Source organism: Panthera uncia, chromosome B1 (assembly GCF_023721935.1).
Source record: "Panthera uncia isolate 11264 chromosome B1, Puncia_PCG_1.0, whole genome shotgun sequence".
Lineage (NCBI taxonomy): Eukaryota > Metazoa > Chordata > Mammalia > Carnivora > Felidae > Panthera > Panthera uncia.
Window position 1 is genome coordinate 69,765,507 of NC_064811.1, and position 20,101 is coordinate 69,785,607.

General features: G+C 37.0%; 1 protein-coding gene across 5 annotated transcripts in view; it reads left to right on the forward strand.

Annotated features, from left to right (window-relative positions):
* Positions 1-20,101, forward strand: part of PTPN13 (protein tyrosine phosphatase non-receptor type 13) — a 228,140-nt gene that overhangs the window by 123,906 nt on the left and 84,133 nt on the right. For all 5 annotated transcript variants that reach the window (XM_049630820.1, XM_049630821.1, XM_049630823.1 and 2 more), the window contains 2 exons: positions 16,709-16,804; positions 17,424-17,517. In XM_049630820.1, the coding sequence (XP_049486777.1) occupies positions 16,709-16,804; positions 17,424-17,517 (190 nt within the window). The remainder of the gene's footprint in view (positions 1-16,708; positions 16,805-17,423; positions 17,518-20,101) is intronic.

A 20,101-nucleotide genomic window follows, 5' to 3' on the forward strand; every position in this document is an offset into this window, starting at 1 on the left:
TCAGATATATAGCCCTTTCCTTAGTCCATCCTCTTGAAAGGAGCCTTTACCCAAATCACCTCTATGGCATCTCCTTAGCTGACATCAATCAGCCAACTAGCACAGGGAAGACCGGAATTTGGTACGGGGAGAAATCTGGATACTATTTAAACCAAACTTCTCATTTTCAAAACCCCGAGTAGACTAGTTTGCCAAAGGAGATACATAATTCATAATTTATAGCAGAGCTGTATTTAGAATCTAGATCTCTTGAAATCCAGAATAAGATTTTTTTCCACTCTGCCATTCTGATTTTAAGCAGAAACAAGATACATTTCAGATACATTGTTTGGAAAATTTATTACTGCCAGGAAAGTTGGACATTCAACTAACCACCTAACAAAACCCTTAATAAAGTCTTTTCCTAATAAAATTATGTAATTTTTAATACAGTAAAACAAGATAGTACAATGAAAAAAAAGGCTCAAGTAAGGCACTTTTAGTTCTTTCTGCAGCAAACCACACTGGATAGGGGTTAAGATGGAGCTCTCTCCTGTGTCGCATGGATTATTGTGGTAGTGTTTTGTGTTGTTGTTGTTGTTGTTGTTGTTGTTTTTTAATTTTTTTAATGTTTATTTATATCTGAAGGAGAGATATACAGAGCATGAGTGGGGAAGGGCAGAGAGAATGGGAGTCACAGAATCCAAAGCAGGCTCCAGGCTCCAAGCTGTCAGCACAGAGCCGGACTCAGGGCCTGAACCCACAAACCATGAGACCATGACCTGAGCTGAATCAGACACCCAATCAACCTAGCCACCCCGGCACCCCTATTGTGGAAGTGTTTTAACAGGGCTTTCCTACAGTAGGATGTAAGACAGTTATCCTGTAGCTGACAAGATAAGAAAGTAAACTATTAAAAAGCTGTGGTTGGCATTGAGTGCTCAGATTTCCTTAGAAACAAAACAAGAAAGGGACAGAAAAGACCCCAGGAAAGAAACTGTAGAAGTTTAAAAATTATAAATATAAGATTGTTTCTATAATCATTAAGCTAACGCTTAATCTTTCAGATAGTTCTCTACATACAGAAAGCAGTAAGGATGGGGCAGGAAGAAACAATAACAGGTTTCTCTTGTGGAAAATAGTTTTAAAATTTGATGTGATTCTGTTTGCTTTATTCTTTTTTTTTTCAATATATGAAGTTTATTGTCAAATTGGTTTCCATACAACACCCAGTGCTCATCCCAAAAGGTGCCCTCCTCGATACCCATCACCCCCTCCTCCCTCCACCCCCCATCAACCCTCAGTTTGTTCTCAGTTTTTAGAGTCTCTTATGCTTTCGCTCTCTTCCACTCTAACCTCTCTTTTCTTTTTTATCCTTCCCCTCCCCCATGGGTTTCTGTTAAGTTTCTCAGGATCCACATAAGAGTGAAACCATATGGTATCTGTCTTTCTCTGTATGACTTATTTCACTTAGCATCACACTCTCCATTTCCATCCACGTTGCTACAAAGGGCCATATTTCATTCTTTCTCATTGCCACATAGTACTCCATTGTGTATATAAACCATAATTTCTTTATCCATTCATCAGTTGATGGACATTTAGGCTCTTTCCATAATTTGGCTATTGTTGAGAGTGCTGCTACAAACATTGGGGTACAAGTGCCCCTATGCATCAGTACTCCTGTATCCCTTGGGTAAATTCCTAGCAGTGCTACTGCTGGGTCATAGGGTAGGTCTATTTTTAATTTTTTGAGGAACCTCCACACTGTTTTCCAGAGTGGCTGCACCAATTTGCATTCCCACCAACAGTGCAAGAGGGTTCCCATTTCTCCACATCCTCTCCAGCATCCATAGTCTCCTGATTTGTTCATTTTGGCCACTGTGACTGGCGTGAGGTGATATCTGAGTGTGCTTTTGATTTGTATTTCCCTGATGAGGAGCGACGTTGAGCATCTTTTCATGTGCCTGTTGGCCACCCAGATGTCTTCTTTAGAGAAGTGTCTATTCATGTTTTCTGCCCATTTCTTCACTGGGTTATTTGTTTTTCGGGTGTGAAGTTTGGTGAGCTCTTTATAGATTTTGGATACTAGCCCTTTGTCCGATATGTCATTTGCAAATATCTTTTCCCATTCCGTTGGTTGCCTTTTAGTTTTGTTGGTTGTTTCCTTTGCTGTGCAGAAGCTTTTTATCTTCATAAGGTCCCAGTAGTTCATTTTTGCTTTTAATTCCCTTGCCTTTGGGGATGTGTCAAGTAAGAAATTGCCGCAGCTGAGGTCAGAGAGGTCTTTTCCTGCTTTCTCCTCTAAGGTTTTGATGGTTTCCTGTCTCACATTCAGGTCCTTTATCCATTTTGAGTTTATTTTTGTGAATGGTGCAAGAAAGTGGTCTAGTTTCAATCTTCTGCATGTTGCTGTTCAGTTCTCCCAGCACCATTTGTTAAAGAGACTGTCTTTTTTCCATTGGATATTCTTTCCTGCTTTGTCAAAGATTAGTTGGCCATACATTTGTGGGTCTAGTTCTGGGGTTTCTATTCTATTCCATTGGTCTATGTGTCTGTTTTTGTGCCAATACCATGCTGTCTTGATGATGACAGCTTTGTAGTAGAGGCTAAAGTCTGGGATTGTGATGCCTCCTGCTTTGGTCTTCTTCTTCAAAATTACTTTGGTTATTCGGGGCGTTTTGTGGTTCCATATGAATTTTAGGATTGCTTGTTCTAGTTTCGAGAAGAATGCTGGTGCAATTTTGATTGGGATTGCATTGAATGTGTAGATAGCTTTGGGTAGTATTGACATTTTGACAATATTTATTCTTCCAATCCATGAGCAGGGAATGTCTTTCCATTTCTTTATATCTTCTTCAATTACCTTCATAGGCTTTCTATAGTTTTCAGCATACAGATCTTTTACATCTTTGGTTAGATTTATTCCTAGGTATTTTATGCTTCTTGGTGCAATTGTGAATGGAATCAGTTTCTTTATTTGTCTTTCTGTTGCTCCATTGTTAGTGTATAAGAATGCAACTGATTTCTGTACATTGATTTTGTATCCTGCAACTTTGCTGAATTCATATATCAGTTCTAGCAGACTTTTGGTGGAGTCTATCGGATTTTCCATGTATACTATCATGTCATCTGCAAAAAGTGAAAGCTTGGCTTCATCTTTGCCAATTTTGATGCCTTTGATCTCCTGTTGTCTGATTGCTGATGCTAGAACTTCCAACACTATGTTAAACAACAGCGGTGAGAGTGGGCATCCCTGTCGTGTTCCTGATCTCAGGGAAAAAGCTCTCAGTTTTTCCCCATTGAGGATGATGTTAGCTGTGGGCTTTTCATAAATGGCTTTTATGATGTTTAAGTATGTTCCTTCTATCCCGACTTTCCCAAGGGTTTTTATTAAGAAAGGGTGCTGGATTTTGTCAAAGGCCTTTTCTGCATCGATTGACAGGATCATATGGTCTTTTCTCTTATTAATGTGATGTATCACGTTGATTGATTTGTGAGTGTTGAACCAGCCCTGCATCCCAGGAATGAATCCCACTTGATCATGGTGAATAATTCTTTTTATATGCTGTTGAATTCGATTTGCTAGTATCTTATTAAGAATTTTTGCATCCATATTCATCAGGGATATTAGCCTGTAGTTCTCTTTTTTTACTGGGTCTCTGTCTGGTTTAGGAATCAAAGTAATACTGGCTTCATAGAATGAGTCTGGAAGTTTTCATTCCCTTTCTATTTTTTGGAATAGCTTGAGAAGGATAGGTATTATCTCTGCTTTAAACGTCCGGTAGAACTCCCCTGGGAAGCCATCTGGTCCTGGACTCTCATTTGTTGGGAAATTTTTGATGACTGATTCAATTTCTTCACTGGTTATGAGTCTGTTCAAGCTTTCTATTTCCTCCTGATTGAGTTTTGGAAGCGTGTGGGTGTTTAGGAATTTGTCCATTTCTTCCAGGTTGTCCAGTTTGTTGGCATATAATTTTTCATAGTATTCCCTGATAATTGCTTGTATCTCTGAGGGATTGGTTGTAATAATTCCATTTTCATTCATGATTTTATCTATTTGGGTCATCTCCCTTTTCTTTTTGAGAAGCCTGGCTAGAGGTTTGTCAATTTTGTTTATTTTTTCAAAAAACCAACTCTTGGTTTCGTTGATCTGCTCTACAGTTTTTTTAGATTCTATATTGTTTATTTCTGCTCTGATCTTTATTGTTTCTCTTCTTCTGCTGGGTTTAGGCTGTCTTTGCTGTTCTGCTTCTATTTCCTTTAGGTGTGCTGTTAGATTTTGTATTTGGGATTTTTCTTATTTCTTGAGATAGGCCTGGATTGCAATGTATTTTCCTCTCAGGACTGCCTTCGCTGCATCCCAAAGCATTTGGATTGTTGTATTTTCATTTCCATTTGTTTCCATATATTTTTTAATTTCTTCTCTAATTGCCTGGTTGACCCATTCATTCTTTAGTAGGGTGTTCTTTAACCTCCATGCTTTTGGAGGTTTTCCAGACTTTTTCCTGTGGTTGATTTCAAGCTTCATAGCATTGTGGTCTGAAAGTATGCATGGTATGATTTCAATTCTTGTATACTTATGAAGGGCTGTTTTGTGACCCAGTATGTGATCTATCTTGGAGAAGGTTCCATGTGCACTCGAGAAGAAAGTATATTCTGTTGCTTTGGGATGCAGAGTTCTAAATATATCTGTCAAGTCCATCTGATCCAATGTGTCATTCAGGGCCCTTGTTTCTTTATTGACCGTGTGTCTAGATGATCTATCCATTTCTGTAAGTGGAGTGTTAAAGTCCCCTGCAATTACCACATTCTTATCAATAAGGTTGCTTATGTTTGTGAGTAAGTATTTTATATATTTGGGGGCTCCTGTGTTCAGTGCATAGACATTTATAATTGTTAGCTCTTCCTGGTGGATAGACCCTGTGATTATTATATAATGCCCTTCTTCATCTCTTGTTACAGCCTTTAATTTAAAGTCTAGTTTGTCTGATATAAGTATGGCTACGCCAGCTTTCTTTTGACTTCCAGTGGCATGATAAATAGTTCTCCATCCCCTCACTCTCAATCTGAAGGTGTCCTCAGGTCTAAAATGAGTCTCTTGTAGACAGCAAATAGATGGGTCTTGTTGTTTTTATCCATTCTGATACCCTATGTCTTTTGGTTGGAGCATTTAGTCCATTTACATTCAGTGTTATTATAGAAAGATATGGGTTTAGAGTCATTGTGATGTCCGTAGGTTTCATGCTTATAGCGATGTCTCTGGTACTTTGTCTCACAGGATCCCCCTTAGGATCTCTTGTAGGGCTGGTTTAGTGGTGACGAATTCCTTCAGTTTTTGTTTGTTTGAGAAGACCTTTATCTCTCCTTCTATTCTAAATGACAGACTTGCTGGATAAAGGATTCTCGGCTGCTTATTTTTTTCTGTTCATCACATTGAAAATCTCCCGCCATTCCTTTCTGGCCTGCCAAGTTTCAGTAGAGAGATCGGTCACGAGTCTTATTGGTCTCCCTTTATGAGTTAGAGCACGTTTATCTCTAGCTGCTTTCAGAATTTTCTCTTTATCCTTGTATTTTGCCAGTTTCACTATGATATGTCATGCAGAAGATCGATTCAAGTTACGTCTGAAGGGAGTTCTCTGTGCCTCTTGGATTTCAATGCCTTTTTCCTTCCCCAGATCAGTGAAGTTCTCAGCTATTATTTCTTCAAGTACACCTTCAGCACCTTTCCCTCTCTCTCCTCCTCTGGAATACCAATTATGCGTAGATTATTTCTCTTTAGTGCATCACTTAGTTCTCTAATTTTCCCCTGATACTCCTGGATTTTTTTATCTCTCTTTTTCTCAGCTTCTTCTTTTTCCATAATTTTATCTTCTAGTTCACCTATTCTCTCCTCTGCCTCTTCAATCCGAGCCATGGTTGTCTCCATTTTATTTTGCAGCTCATTGATAGCATTTTTTAGCTCCTCCTGGCTGATCCTTAGTCCCTTGATCTCTGTAGCAATAGATTCTCTGCTGTCCTTTATACTGTTTTCAAGCCCAGCGATTAATTTTATGACTATTATTCTAAATTCACTTTCTGTTATATTGTTTAAATAGTTTTTGATCAGTTTGTTAGCTGTTGTTATTTCTTGGACGTTTTTCTGAGGGGAATTCTTCCATTTGGTCATTTTGGATAGTCTGGAGTGGTGCGGAACTGCGGGGCACTTCCCCTGTGCTGTCTTGAATAACTTGCGTTGGTGGGCAGGCCGCAGTCAGACCGGATGTCTGCCCCCAGCCCACCGCTGGGGCCACAGTCAGACTGGTGTGTGCCTTCTCTTCCCCTCTCCTAGGGGCAGGATTCACTGTGGGGTGGCGTGGCGCGTCTGGGCTACTTGCACACTGCCAGGCTTGTGGTGCTGGGGATCTGGCGTATTAGCTGGGGTGGATCGGCAAGGTGCACAGGGGCGGGAGGGGCAGGTTCAGCTCGCTTTTCCTTCGGAGATCTGCTTCGGGAGGGGCCCTGCAGCACTAGGAGGGAGTCAGACCCGTTGCCAGAGGGATGGATCCGCAGAAGCACAGCGTTGGGTGTTTGTGTGGTGCAAGCAAGTTCCCTGGCAGGAACTGGTTCCCTTTGGGATTTTGGCTGGGGGGTGGGCGAGGGAGATGGTGCTGGTGAGCGCCTTTGTTCCCCGCCAAGCTGAGCTCTGTCAACTCTCCCTCAACAACTCTCCCTCCTATTGTCCTCCAGCCCTCCTCCTCTCCGAGCAGAGCTGTTAGCTTATAACCTTCCAGATGTCAAGTCCCACTTGCTGTCAGAACACACTCCGTCCAGCCCCTCCGCTTTTGCAAGCTAGACTCGGGGTCTCTGCTTCGCCGGCAGGCTGCCCCTCCGCCCTGGCTCCCTCCCGCCAGTTCGTGTACCGCGCACTGCCTCTCCGCCCTTCCTACCCTCTTCCGTGGGCTCTAGTCTGCGCTTGGCTCCAGAGACTCCGTTCTGCTAGTCTTCTGGTGGTTCCCTGGGTTATTTAGGCAGGTGTAAGTGGAATCTAAGTGATCAGCAGGACGTGTGGTGAGCCCAGCGTCCTCCTAGGCCGCTATCTTCCCAGGATCCCCCTGTTTGCTTTATTCTTTTCACTTTTTCACCTCAGTATAGGACTTTCCTAGTCTACTTGTTTCTTCTTCCTTGTTCCTGATATCTTTTTTCTACCACATTACTCCATCTCAATATCTGAGAAATTGTATGTTTTCTAATAGAAGTGTCTGTCACCATCTCTCTTGTTTGTAATTACCACACACTCCCTATCTAACATTGCCTTGTGGGTTGGCAACACATTCCTGATTATGAGAGATTGACTTGGAACCAGTACTGTGAGTATAGTATGAACAGCACTCCACCCCCTGGGTGGGGACCATGAATACCATTTTGCTTCCAACAGTTAAAACTCCTCTACATTCTGTATAAATACTGGAAAAGGACACAAAGAATAGATATAAGTAAGTCCTTCAAAGGTGACTGTGGTTAAATGTTACTATTTAAGGAGTTTTAAGTCAATCTACTATACATCAACCTTAAATATTGCTTAAAAGACAGTATTGTGACCTCTGGTCTAGCCTAGTTTTGCTGTTCTGTGACTGCCTTGTGAATGCAGCTTAAACTCTGTGTTGTGCAACTAGAATATGTAAGCACTAAAGTATGTGAGCCTGTTCTTATTATTAAGGCACCTTAATGTTTCATTTTCATGAGAAGATTGAATTTGAAAGTTCATACATTTTTATAGTTGCATTTTAGAAAAGCAAAGGGATGGATTTATAAATATTACAGTTCACCATGTAGGATACTTCTAGTGACATGTTCTAAGGGAGAAATTTTTTTCAAAAATTATCTCTCCTCTAAAATCCAAACTATTCAGTTTTTATTTCTTCACCTTATTTCCCTTTGAAAAGAAAAAAAGATATGATTGAGTTGTTATTTGGATTACTTCATGAACTAAAATAATTTAATATTCAGTTTCTGTTTCACTCATATCAGTTCCACAAAAGTAAATATGAATAATCAGGGATTTTAAGTGATATTGGTCAAATATCACATGTATTTCAGAATTGATAACTCTATTATTCTACCAAGATGCAAATATATTTTGTATCTCTGAAGAACACACTATTATAGACGGAATCAACATCTTAGCCAGAAAGAATAAAGTGCCTGCTATATTTCTAGGACTAAATTTTAAAGACATTTGTATTTTAGACCAGCATTGTCCAATAGAACTTCTTCAGTGGAGGAAATGTTCTATATCTACAAAGTCCCAACTCAGTAGTTACAAGCCACATGTAACAGTTGAGCACTTACATTGTGGTGGCTAGTGCAACTGAGGAACTGAATATTTTATTTACATTTACATAGCTACATATGGCTAGTGGCTGCCATATTAAAATAGTACAGCTTCAGACCATTCTCATATAAAGTTAGTCCAGTATAAAATACCAGTATTCAAATGAGAGAAGATTTGGTTTGAGAAATACTTGGGAAGGAGAATAGACAATTTACTTCCGTTCTTTAGATTTATCCAAGTAGAAAGAATGAAATTGCATTTAAAACACTAAAGAAAGTGAATGGTGAAACAAATACAAACTTTCCAGTATCTATATTCATAGTAACATAATATTGATTTTGGAGTCTAAAGAAATCATAGGCTATTTTATCAGAAATTAGGGACCTAATTTATTTATTTTTTTTTTTATTTTTTAATATATGAAATTTACTGTCAAATTGGTTTCCATACAACACCCAGTGCTCATCCCAAAAGGTGCCCTCCTCAATACCCATCACCCACCCTGCCCTCCCTCCCACCCTGCCCTCCCTCCCACCCCCCATCAACCCTCAGTTTGTTCTCAGTTTTTAACAGTCTCTTATGCTTTGGCTCTCTCCCACTCTAACCTCTTTTTTTTTTTTTTTTTTCCTCCCCCCCCCCCATGGGTTTCTGTTATGTTTCTCAGGATCCACATAAGAGTGAAACCATATGGTATCTGTCTTTCTCTGTATGGCTTATTTCACTTAGCATCACACTCTCCAGTTCCATCCATGTTGCTACAAAAGGCCATATTTCATTTTTTCTCATTGCCATGTAGTATTCCATTGTGTATATAAACCACAATTTCTTTATCCATTCATCAGTTGATGGACATTTAGGCTCTTTCCATAATTTGGCTATTGTTGAGAGTGCCGCTATAAACATTGGGGTACAGGTGCCCCTATGCATCAGTACTCCTGTATCCCTTGGATAAATTCCTAGCAGTGCTATTGCTGGGTCATAGGGTAGGTCTATTTTTAATTTTCTGAGGAACCTCCACACTGCTTTCCAGAGCAAGGGACCTAATTTAAATTGAACTGATACATAATTAACATATACCCAGTTTGGCTTTGGCATAGATACCTGAGAAGCATGGATCGATGTGTTTTAAGAAAGATTTAAGATGCATCATACTAGCAACAGTATCATAGCAATTTTTGAGACCTAGCAATTTAAATCTCTGAAATATTTCTTCATTTCATCCCAATCTCTCAATTCCTTGCTCCCATGACTATGGAAATAGCTTTCTAAATTGCTATTTCAACTACCATTTACGTCTTCCATTTTCCTGCCACACAAATCTGAATAATTTCTTCTCTGCCTCAGCCATGAGCTTGTCATCATCTGAACAGGGTAAAATTCTAGCTCCTTAGATCATGTCTCTCCAGTCTCATCCTTTAGCATTTCCCATCTCACACCCCACTCCAATACGTGGTGCATTCTCTCAGTCTGTCTCTCTGTCTTCCCCTCTTTTCCTCCCTCCAGCCAATTGTTGTCATTGCCAATTGTCATTTCCATGCCTTTATTCATACAGCTTTCTGCCTCAAGACTATCAAAGCTTTCAGGCATTTCTGGTTCAGGAAGCTTTCTCTCACCTTCCCAGTTTAGGATGATGGCCTCATTTTCATTGAAATTATTTGTTTTAAGGAGCTTGTTTCTCCTCCTATAGATATCAGAAATTTGGCATAATCTAATCCATAACTGTATCCTTAGTATCTACCACTATATCCTACATGATACTGTTTATTAATCTAAACTGAGTATTGCAATGTAGCTATTAATATTAAATATTTGGCATGTGCTGTTTCAGTTATGTGATACAACAATATTCTCTGATGAATTATGCATAGTGAGCAGAAATCCTTCTTCTCCTGTGTTATCCAACTTCAAGAGAAGTCATAACCTGACCAACCAAGAGTAAAGGCAATCAATTTCCTTTAGAACTCTATACTGTTCATTTGAAAGATTTAGAATGGGCAATAAAGTCATAACATGGGATCCTGGAGGATGCTAGAGGAGTGGTATAGCCAACCCAGATGCAAGACACAGCCTACATTGGCGGCCACTACATTGCACAAGTCTCCTGTGAGGGAACTGGAAACTTTGTTCTTTTTACCATTCCTGCTTTGCACAAATTTTACATCTCTAAAGTAATTTATAGTTCACAGAGCATTCTCCTATGTATCTTTCCTCAATTACATATGTTTATATTTGCATGAGTTCTGTTCCTCCTGTTGACAAAAATTTTTGACTTTGTCTAGCTCTCAATAGGTTTTAGAACATGGTTTGTTCATAGATCATGTAGTATGGTATATGAATACAGTGGACTCTAGTGAACATATAAAAGGTATAATCTTTAATCTCTGAAAATTACTCCCTTGAAAAGAAAGCATAAAGAAAAACATTTCATACATGGAAACATAGTATCATTATTTTGGTTTCTCTGTTTATTTGAAAACTGAAATATTTTGTCAGGGCTAATAACCCTAAAAATGCAGTGTTTGAAAAATTGTTATAATTCTTTAATTCCTGATGCTGCACTTGTCTGAGTCTCTCTTTCTGCATGTTACATGTCTGAGCTTGAATATGTGTCACTTGTAAATGATGTTTTTAGATTACAGTTTGTGCTGGTTTAGGTTCATTTTAATGTGAAGATTATAGATTTGAATGTTTCATCTGAAATAGCTTTATGTAAGCTCAGAATATTATGCAAACCATAATACCCTAAATATTAAGAGTATAGTGTTCATGATCATGTCCCACAACTTTATATGTTTAAAGTGTTAAGTGTGAAAACAAAATTTTAACTGAAGTGTTAAGTATTGGTGCAAATTGGAACTCTTAGTTGTCAAGAACTTATGGCTAAATGCTCTAGCCTATTGAAAAACTGCTTTTCATTGGTACTATATAAGTAGAGTCAATAGGATATTAGAGTTGGAGTGAATTTTGTTTAAAGGATCAGATTACAGGGGCGCTGAGCGGCTCAGTTGGTTAAGCATCCAGCTTCGGCTCATGTTATGATCTCATGGTTCATTGGTTCAAGCCCCATGTCAGGCTCTTGAGTTGACAGCCTGGAGCCTGCTTCAGATTCTGTGTCTCTCTCTCTCTCTCTGTCCTTCCCCCACTTGTGCGCACATGCTCTCTCTCTCTCTATCAAAAATAAAGAAACATTAAAAAACTTTTTTAAATAAAATAATCAGATTTCAGCTAAAGAATAATAAAATATTTGTCAGATTTTCATATCTTGTATTCTTACAAGAAATAGTATACTCTTAATTATGGTAAAACAGTACTAGAAACTAAAAGGTGTCTTCAATTGTCAGAGTATGTATGATTACCAAATCTCTATAACTAGACCTCTATCCAAGTGTTAATTCATTAGCCATCCTTCTGTAGACCCTATTCTTCTCATCCTCTCACCACTGTTCTACTAAGTGTAGGTTCTTTCCTAAAACTTCATTTTCCACATCTAAAAACTAAGTACTCATAGGGAATCAAAGAGAAGGAAATCAGTAAAATGAGGAATAATCATGACCCTAAATGGACCCTGGTACACTGATTTGTTCAGTATAGGTTTCATTTAAATATTTACTGAGAAATTTGCAAACCAACAAATTAATCTAATTTTTATCCCACAAAAGCCAAATATAGTTCTGCAATTATAATGGTGAAGGCTTAAACTTTTGCTATATTTCAATGAAAGTGGCCATATGTACATTTTATAAAATGCCTATTTGGTTTTCTTAATTTAAATTTTAGTTAACATACAGTGCAATATTGGTTTCAGTAGGAGAATTCAGTCATTCATCACTTACACACAACACCCAGTGCCCATCACAAGTACCCTCCTTAATGCCCATCACCCATGTAGCCCCCCTGTCACCCACCTCCCTCCATCAAGTTTGTTCACTATTGTTAAGAGTCTCTCGTGGTTTGTTTCCCTATCTCCTCTTTCCATCCCCCACCTTCCCAGTCATCTATTTTGTTTCTTAAATTCCACATATGAGTGAAATCATATGGTATTTGTCTTTTTCTGATTGGTTTATCCCATTTAGCATAATACATTCTAGCTCCATCCACATCATTGCAAATGGGAAGATTTCATTGTTTTTGATGGCTAAGATTCCATTGTGTGTGTGTATACGTGTGTGTGTGTGTGTGTGTGTATACATGACATCTTTATCCATTCATCAATTGATGAACATTTGGGCTCTTTCCATAGTTTGGCTATTGTTGATAGTGCTGCTATCATGTACCCCTATATGTTGATAGGGTGCATGTACCCCTTCAAATCTGTATTTTTGTATCCTTTAAGTAAATAACTAATAGTGCAATTGCTGGATTGTTCTATTTTTAGTTATTTGAGGAACCTCCATACTCTTCCTAAGAGCGGCTGCATCAGTTTGCATTCCCACCAACAGTGCAAGAGCGTTCCTCTTTCTCTGCATCCTCACCAACACCTGTTGTTTCTTGTGTTGTTAATTTTAGCCATTCTGACAAGTGTGAGGTGGTGGTATCTCATCGTAGTTTTGATTTGTATTTCCCTGATGATGAGTGATGTTGAGCATCTTTTCATGTGTCTGTTAGCCATCTAAATGTCTTGAATATTCTTAATAGGTCCATTGCACATCATTCAAGAATGTTGGCATTCATAAAACTTTGTAGTATACTATATAAATACTTAGGAGCATTTCTTTGTTTAAAAACATAGTCTGACACTTTTTAATTAAAATAACAATCACCAGGTTGTATTGATCTGGGTATGTGATGATTTATTATACTCTCTGTTTTTGTGTCTGTGTAGAAGTTTTCACAATAAAAAAGCTGGGGTTTTTTTTTTCTTTTTTAATCATTCAGTTAATACCACATTCCTGAGATCTAGGACAAATCTAAAGTGCTTAAAATTTAAATATAGATAGAAAACATGTCTGTGGTATCTGGATCCTTCAAAAAGAAAGTTGTCAATAATGTTAGGACACCTCATGGATAATTAGGGATTAACCTTCTTCTGCAGATCAGAATAGAGGATGAAAGCTGCCTTCAAGTAGGTTGCCTTCAAGTAGGTTGTCTCAGAAAGCCAAGCCATGTTCCTATCAGATCATGTGATTTGTAAGCATGCAAAATGTGCCTCTCCATATACACCAATGCAAGATATACTCTTGGTAAAGAATATGTTTGTAATAATTTATGTTTGTAGTGAATTTTATAATAATTCCTGAAATGATTGAATTTATTATTTAATTCAGAAATAGAAAGCCTATATTTACAAAGGCTAGCCTTTCTCATAAGCATGACTGAGTAGTGAATGTTGCCTGGAACTTGAATCTGGCCATGCCATTACATGAAAGGAACATGGCTAGCAGCATTATAAAAGATACATTCCAGAATGAGAAGCTTACAAAAGAGATTCCTACACTCTAATTAACATAGGCTCCCCATTCCCACCCCAGTCCTAGAAGAAAACAAGGAAGTCTTCCCATCCCCTAGTAGTGCTGCAAAACTAGCCATCAATCGCATGTTTCTGAAGTGCTAGTGCCCCATTACTATAAAGCAATAAAGGATCATAAGGCAGTGCCCACCCTCCCCCGAACATGTGGTGCTGATAACATTTGCAGACCAATACCTCATCAAGGGGAAATGATTTGTTGTTATACTTTTAGGAGGGGATAATCAACATTGTATTAATTTGTCTCACACAAGGAACCCAAGAATTATAAAAAGGAAAAGGAATATGGACACATGAAATAATATAAGAACAATTATAAAGCACCACCAAAGAATGGAAATTTTAATTAAGATGTATTTGCTGTCCTACAGCCACTTGGCAGAAATAGTTATAAAACAATAAATTCATTCAATGTGGGGTATGAAATTGTTATTGTATGGCATAACATCTAAGTGACTGAAGTTCTCTATCTACTAAGTAGGCATATTGCAACTTTGTATTTTTCTTTGTAAAGTAAAAACAGTATTGCCTCTGTACTTCTGAGTCCACTCCTTGGCCTTGTTCGTTCTATTTACTGTGCTGTGTACATCGCAATGCCAGGTTTGTAATTTGTTCAAGTTACCTTGGAAAAATCCCTCAGAAGTTTAACATGGGGATTCTATAACAATACAACAAAAAGCTTGTCAGTGCCCCTTGAAAATAGCAGTTCTTCTTAAGTAACCATTTAACTATGTTCATTACATTTAACTAGAGTTAAACAAAACCATTGTTTGATGTCTTCTACAATCTTTTCAAATCACATTTATCTTAAACCAGAGGAGTTTTTTAAAAATTATCTTATTTACTGTAAGACTTCCTTGTGGTAGAATGGAATCATTTTTAGAAGCACTGGTAAATATTTGGATTTTCAACCCTAAAACCCTTTCCACTAATTATAGTATTATTTAATACTCATTTTCAGTGTGTATAAAGCTAAACAAAGTAGGGGTCTTCTATATTATGCCTACTGTTCCAGGTAAACATTGGCACAAGAGCAGTGTGCAACTTCATCTCCATCAAGCCCACGACCATTTTTACTTCTACTCCTCTCACTTCTTTAAAGTTTTGCCTCAGCATGACCTCCCGATCCTGCCAGCACATCATTTCCGTCCTGGTTCTGTGATGCCATTTGACTATTTCATTCATTTATCCATCTCTTTTTCCTTCAACAATCTCTAGTGAACACCTTGCAGTACAGGAATAATTCATTCTGCAAAGTTCCTGTTCTCAAGCTTGCAAACTAGTAAAAAAAGAATCCCTCACATGTCTCCATTGTGTGCTGTCATACATCCCATGTCTCCCCTCAGTTCCAGGAGTTTCCCATGGTTTTCCTTCTCTACTGCCAAGAAAAAGCCACAAAACCATTCTGATTGGTTCCAATAAAATTCATGCATTCTAGCCTAATCTATACTTTCATGGCTATATAAAGGGTGTCATGTGGTTTTTACTGACTCTTATCAGTAAATTCTTCATAGCAGAATTTCTTTACTCTTCTGAAGCTCCCGGCCACTGATTCCCAGGAGTAATGCACTTTTTCATTACCAGGAGTAAGGCAACTTCTGATATGAGTATCCTGGATTCCTTCTATATTTTCACTCTTTCCCTGTTCATCATTTCTTTCTCTTATGAAGAAAAGGTTCTTCCTCCTTGCCAAACTGACCATCCATGTATGTTGGGGTGTTTTTCCATTTCCTGTCTCCTTCAGCACATTTTTTCGTCAATTTTCCCCACTATCATTTGCAATTTCAGTCTTTCCCAATCTGCAGGCTTATTATCCACTGATTAACATCGTGCTCAGACGTTCCAATCTGCCACAAAGATTCAGATAACTCATTCAGTCGATTTTTTTTTTACATTGAGTTTTTAAAGCCCTATTTAAATGTATTTTTGTATGTTTTGGGGAGTGGGTGGAGAGAGGTTTGTAGTTTCCATCTAATTCTAACAAGTGTGTCTGTGACTTCACAATATGAAGAGCCACTGCTATAAATGTAGTCAGAGACCAGGTTGTTAAAGGCTTTGAATATCAAGCTAAGGAGTTTATAAACTGTATTTTGAAACTTTAAGAGATGATAGCAATATGCCCAGATTTTTATTTCTGGAAAGTTCACTCTCTGTAATGTGAATCATAATATGAAATGGGTAAGATTGCAGAAGAGGGAATCTAGGATACATGAAGTAGTCTAGACGTGAGATGAATAGTGATCTATGACTGTGAGTATGAAGAAGAGAAATGAATTAGAAACATTTAGAAGATAGAATTTTTATTTTAATGTGGTCCTACCCACCTTTTACAGGGCACACACTGCACAACCCCACAAAGTACCCCCCACACACACACACTCCCAATGCTTATTCATCTCATTCTGGTAGATCTAAACATCCTGTCTTCAATTAAGTATTTTTGTCCTTAAACATTTTAAATTATTTGAGCTTGGGACTGTGTCTTTGGGTTTTCTATTCCTTTATAGCATGTAACACAGAGAATTACACATAGTGACCTTTCAAAAACTGCTTAATGATGATGTTTATATAACATCCACTGTGTTCTAAGAGCTTTGCATATATCACTTCATCTGATACTCGCAACAACACTACTAGGTGTACACTATTATTATACCCCCTTTTCAGCTGAAGATGAGTCACAGGAAGCTTCAGTTACCTTCTTAAGGTGTCACACACCTGGAAAGTAGTGAGCTGAGATTCAAACCCAGGCAATCTGGTGTCAGAGTCCAGGTTCTTAACCAGTATGCTAACCTGCCTCAAAATTGGAATCACGTTGTTTATCATCCAGCAATTGGTAAATTTAAAGCAATACATAAAATGTTCTAGTCTCATAAGAGTAAATGCAATATCTGATTTGTGTGGAACAGAAACGGATTTGCTTTCTAATGTTTTTCTTTTAATTCTTTTAGAACCAATTCGAAGATATAAAACTTACCACAGTGATATCTTTAGTACTTCCAGTGAAAGTCCATCTATTATTTCCTCTGAATCAGATTTCCGACAAGGTGAGAGGCATCTGAATTACCAAAATGTTTTTAAGAATCCATGAATTTTCAGGGGCACCTGGGTGGCTCAGTCAGTTGAGCGTACGACTTCGGCTCAGGTCATGATCTTGCAGTCCATGAGTTCGAGCCCCGCGTCGGGCTCTGTGCTGACAGCTCAGAGCCTGGAACCTGTTTCAGATTCTGTATCTCCCTCTCTCTGACCCTCCCCCGTTCATGCTCTGTCTCTCTCTGTCTCAAAAATAAATAAACGTTAAAAAAAATTTTTTTTTTGAATCCATGAATGTTCTTCTTATTCAGTAGTGTTAAGATATAAGGTATCAAAAGAATAATTTTATATGAAATTTAAAAATTATAAAAAGCTGCCAGTTACTCATATTAACAGTATTATAGGAACTTAATAGCAGTTTCATCAAATAACAATATAGTCATTTTCATAATAGGAAATAATTCACTGTCTTCAAAAATAACTTACCTCTGAAGAGTTTAATGACATTATATCATTAATTTGGTGGTATGAATATAATTTGTAAAAATTATCTTATGTATCTGCTCAGTGCTTTAGTTTTAAATAAGTTACTTTATATTTTTATTACCTGTGTTATTTTTTTTCATTCTTTAGTACGAAAAAGTGAAGCTTCAAAAAGGTTTGAGTCCAACAGTGGTCTCCCAGGGCTGGATGAAACCCCAGGTCAAGGCCCATCACAGAGACCAAGGTATGTGATAGGAAAAATAGTAATATATTTCCAGTGACACGTGGGTTTTTTTCCTTTATTAGAATCAAGGAGAATTTTTGAAAATTATCCTTTTTTCTCTATTTTCTCCATTTTCCCTTTCCCTCCTCTTTTTAATTCTTGGAAATTCATTTAATTATGTGAAAGACATTGTAGTAGTTTGAGTTGTTGCATCTTTTAAAATTAGAATTGGCTCTGATTATTTATAGTCTGTGTTTGAAATTAAAATTGTTAATATGAATATAAAATCATTTATTAACAGGAAGTTCAGAAGGCATGGCATTAAGCATCTGTGAGAAGATAGTAAACCTTGATTTCCAAGACAATAATTTCTCTTTTGAAAGGTTGAATAGGCTCCACAAGCAGATTTTCAGGGAGTATTATTTGTTGAATGAATAATGAATAGGTTACTACTAAATAACCTATTATGTAAAAAGTTAATTATTCACTACATATTTACTGGCTTACAAGAGGTTAACTTGTGTTTTTTTGTTTTTGTTTTTTTTTTTTTAACTTGTTTTTTTTTTTTTTTAAGTCCAGTTTGGGCTGTTTAGAGTTCATTTTCATACTGAAATGGTCGACTTTCTAATAAGGTGTTAGGTATTATTCATGTGTTGGGCTTAGGATGGTAGTATCATAGCTGTATATTGATTTACTTTGTTTAAAGCAAAAAGTGTCAAACCAGTAGTGAATATATTGCTGTGTATCCTTTTCACATGTGCACAGTTCCCTTACATGAATAAAGCATATTGTTAATGTTAAACATTAATTTGAAATTTATAAAAAGGTTGCTTTAGAATTTACTTAGAAACCATGCAAATCCTTTTAAATTTGATACCTCAGTTCGTTTAGTTCAAGTGCCACCATATACAAAAGAATCATTTGGAGATTAACAGAAACTTGCCCGTAAGCTAATTAATTCTGGTAGACACTGTTTCACACCCGTAAACTATTAATAGACCAGGTAACCCTAGCCATGTGATTAAAGCAGACAATTTATCTAGGGTTTAGAATCCAAGCAATTAATTACATTGCACTAAAGTAATTCCTTTCAGCATTCCATTTTTTATTAAATTTATGTCTTTTTCTCTTCTCTCTTATGCTTTTTTAAGATAGTCCATGATACTTTATTTACTTTGAGGAAAGCTCTAATAAGTATTCATTTACCTAAAGCTGTGTTATATTTGCATAATAGAATTTTATATTAATAAGACCCCAATGTGGTGAGACCCCGACTTAGTAATTTTGAACAAAGAGGTAAGAGACAAAAAGATTTATGTTTGGTATTATACATTTTCTTAAAGACACAAAAGCATTTGGAGATGAACAGCAGTAAGAAGCAAATATTGAAATGCACTAAGCTCTATGATGAATTGAGGGAGTCACTCCTATCTATATATTTAATTTGGAGAAAATTTATATTAATAGTATGATGCCCTTTAGGTTGATGAAAAGCATGAGTAAAGATAACAACAGGAGAATTATTAAGCTTATGATTTAAAAATTAATTGATTTTACAGTTCATTTGTTAGTTATTTAAAAATATATTCCTCCAAATAAAATTAAGTCATTTTGTGAGCCTTATTTCAATTTTCTTGGTGAGTTACCTCAAAAGATTATGAGAGAACCTTAGTTCTGACTGATTTTATTTTTAGGGGATGTTAATTTTAAGGCCACTTTAGCTTATAAAATTGTGTTCTAATGATAAACTATCTTTTAGTTCATACTTTAAGAGGAGAAAAAAACTCCATGTAGCATCCATAGCATCTCCATTAGATGAAAACATAATAAAAAATATTTCAAGAAGTAGATTGTTAAGTCTGTATATATTAAACTTGATGTAATATGCTAAACTCAACTTCTTTTAGACAAGTCTCACCCTCTTTTTCTGCCCACAGGAAAACACATTAACTAAAATACTCTAAATTCCTTATTCAAGCACAGAATTTTCTGAATGTATACAAAGGTTTCTGATAACATCCTTAGCATGCTGGCACACAATTAGGAGGTCCTGTTTTGTTCTTTAGGTCATATATTTGTGAGATCTATAAATAGTGTTGTATTTTGACATGTTGCATGCTTCTTTATAAAAATGTCCATTCCCTTTAGCTAGAATTAAATGGAAAAACAGATCCAGGCAGTCTATTGATTTGTATCGTAAAGGGTGGGGGGAAATTAACAGGAAACTATGAGTCAGATGCAGCAGAATGAGTAATTTTTTGATTCTGAGTTATCAAAAGTGTCTTTCAGTGACCAAAAAGGATATTCAAAGCTATTTTCCAAAGAACATCTCTAAGTTTTTTCTGTGTTAACTTACAAAGTTCAGTTTATACGTAGTACAATTCCCATGGCTTCTGAACCTATTTGCTTGACATGGTAGCCTGTTTTTCTGACTTAAAACAACCTGTTTATTCATTCCTAAATGATCCAGATTTTCTTAGTTTTGTTCTTTTGTTTGCTTTGTCTTTATTTTTGTTTTATTTTGGGTTTTTTTTTGTTTTTTTTGTTTTTTTTTTTTTTTGGTCTCAAACTTTTTAGCCTTTATAGGAACTTCAACCAGATATTG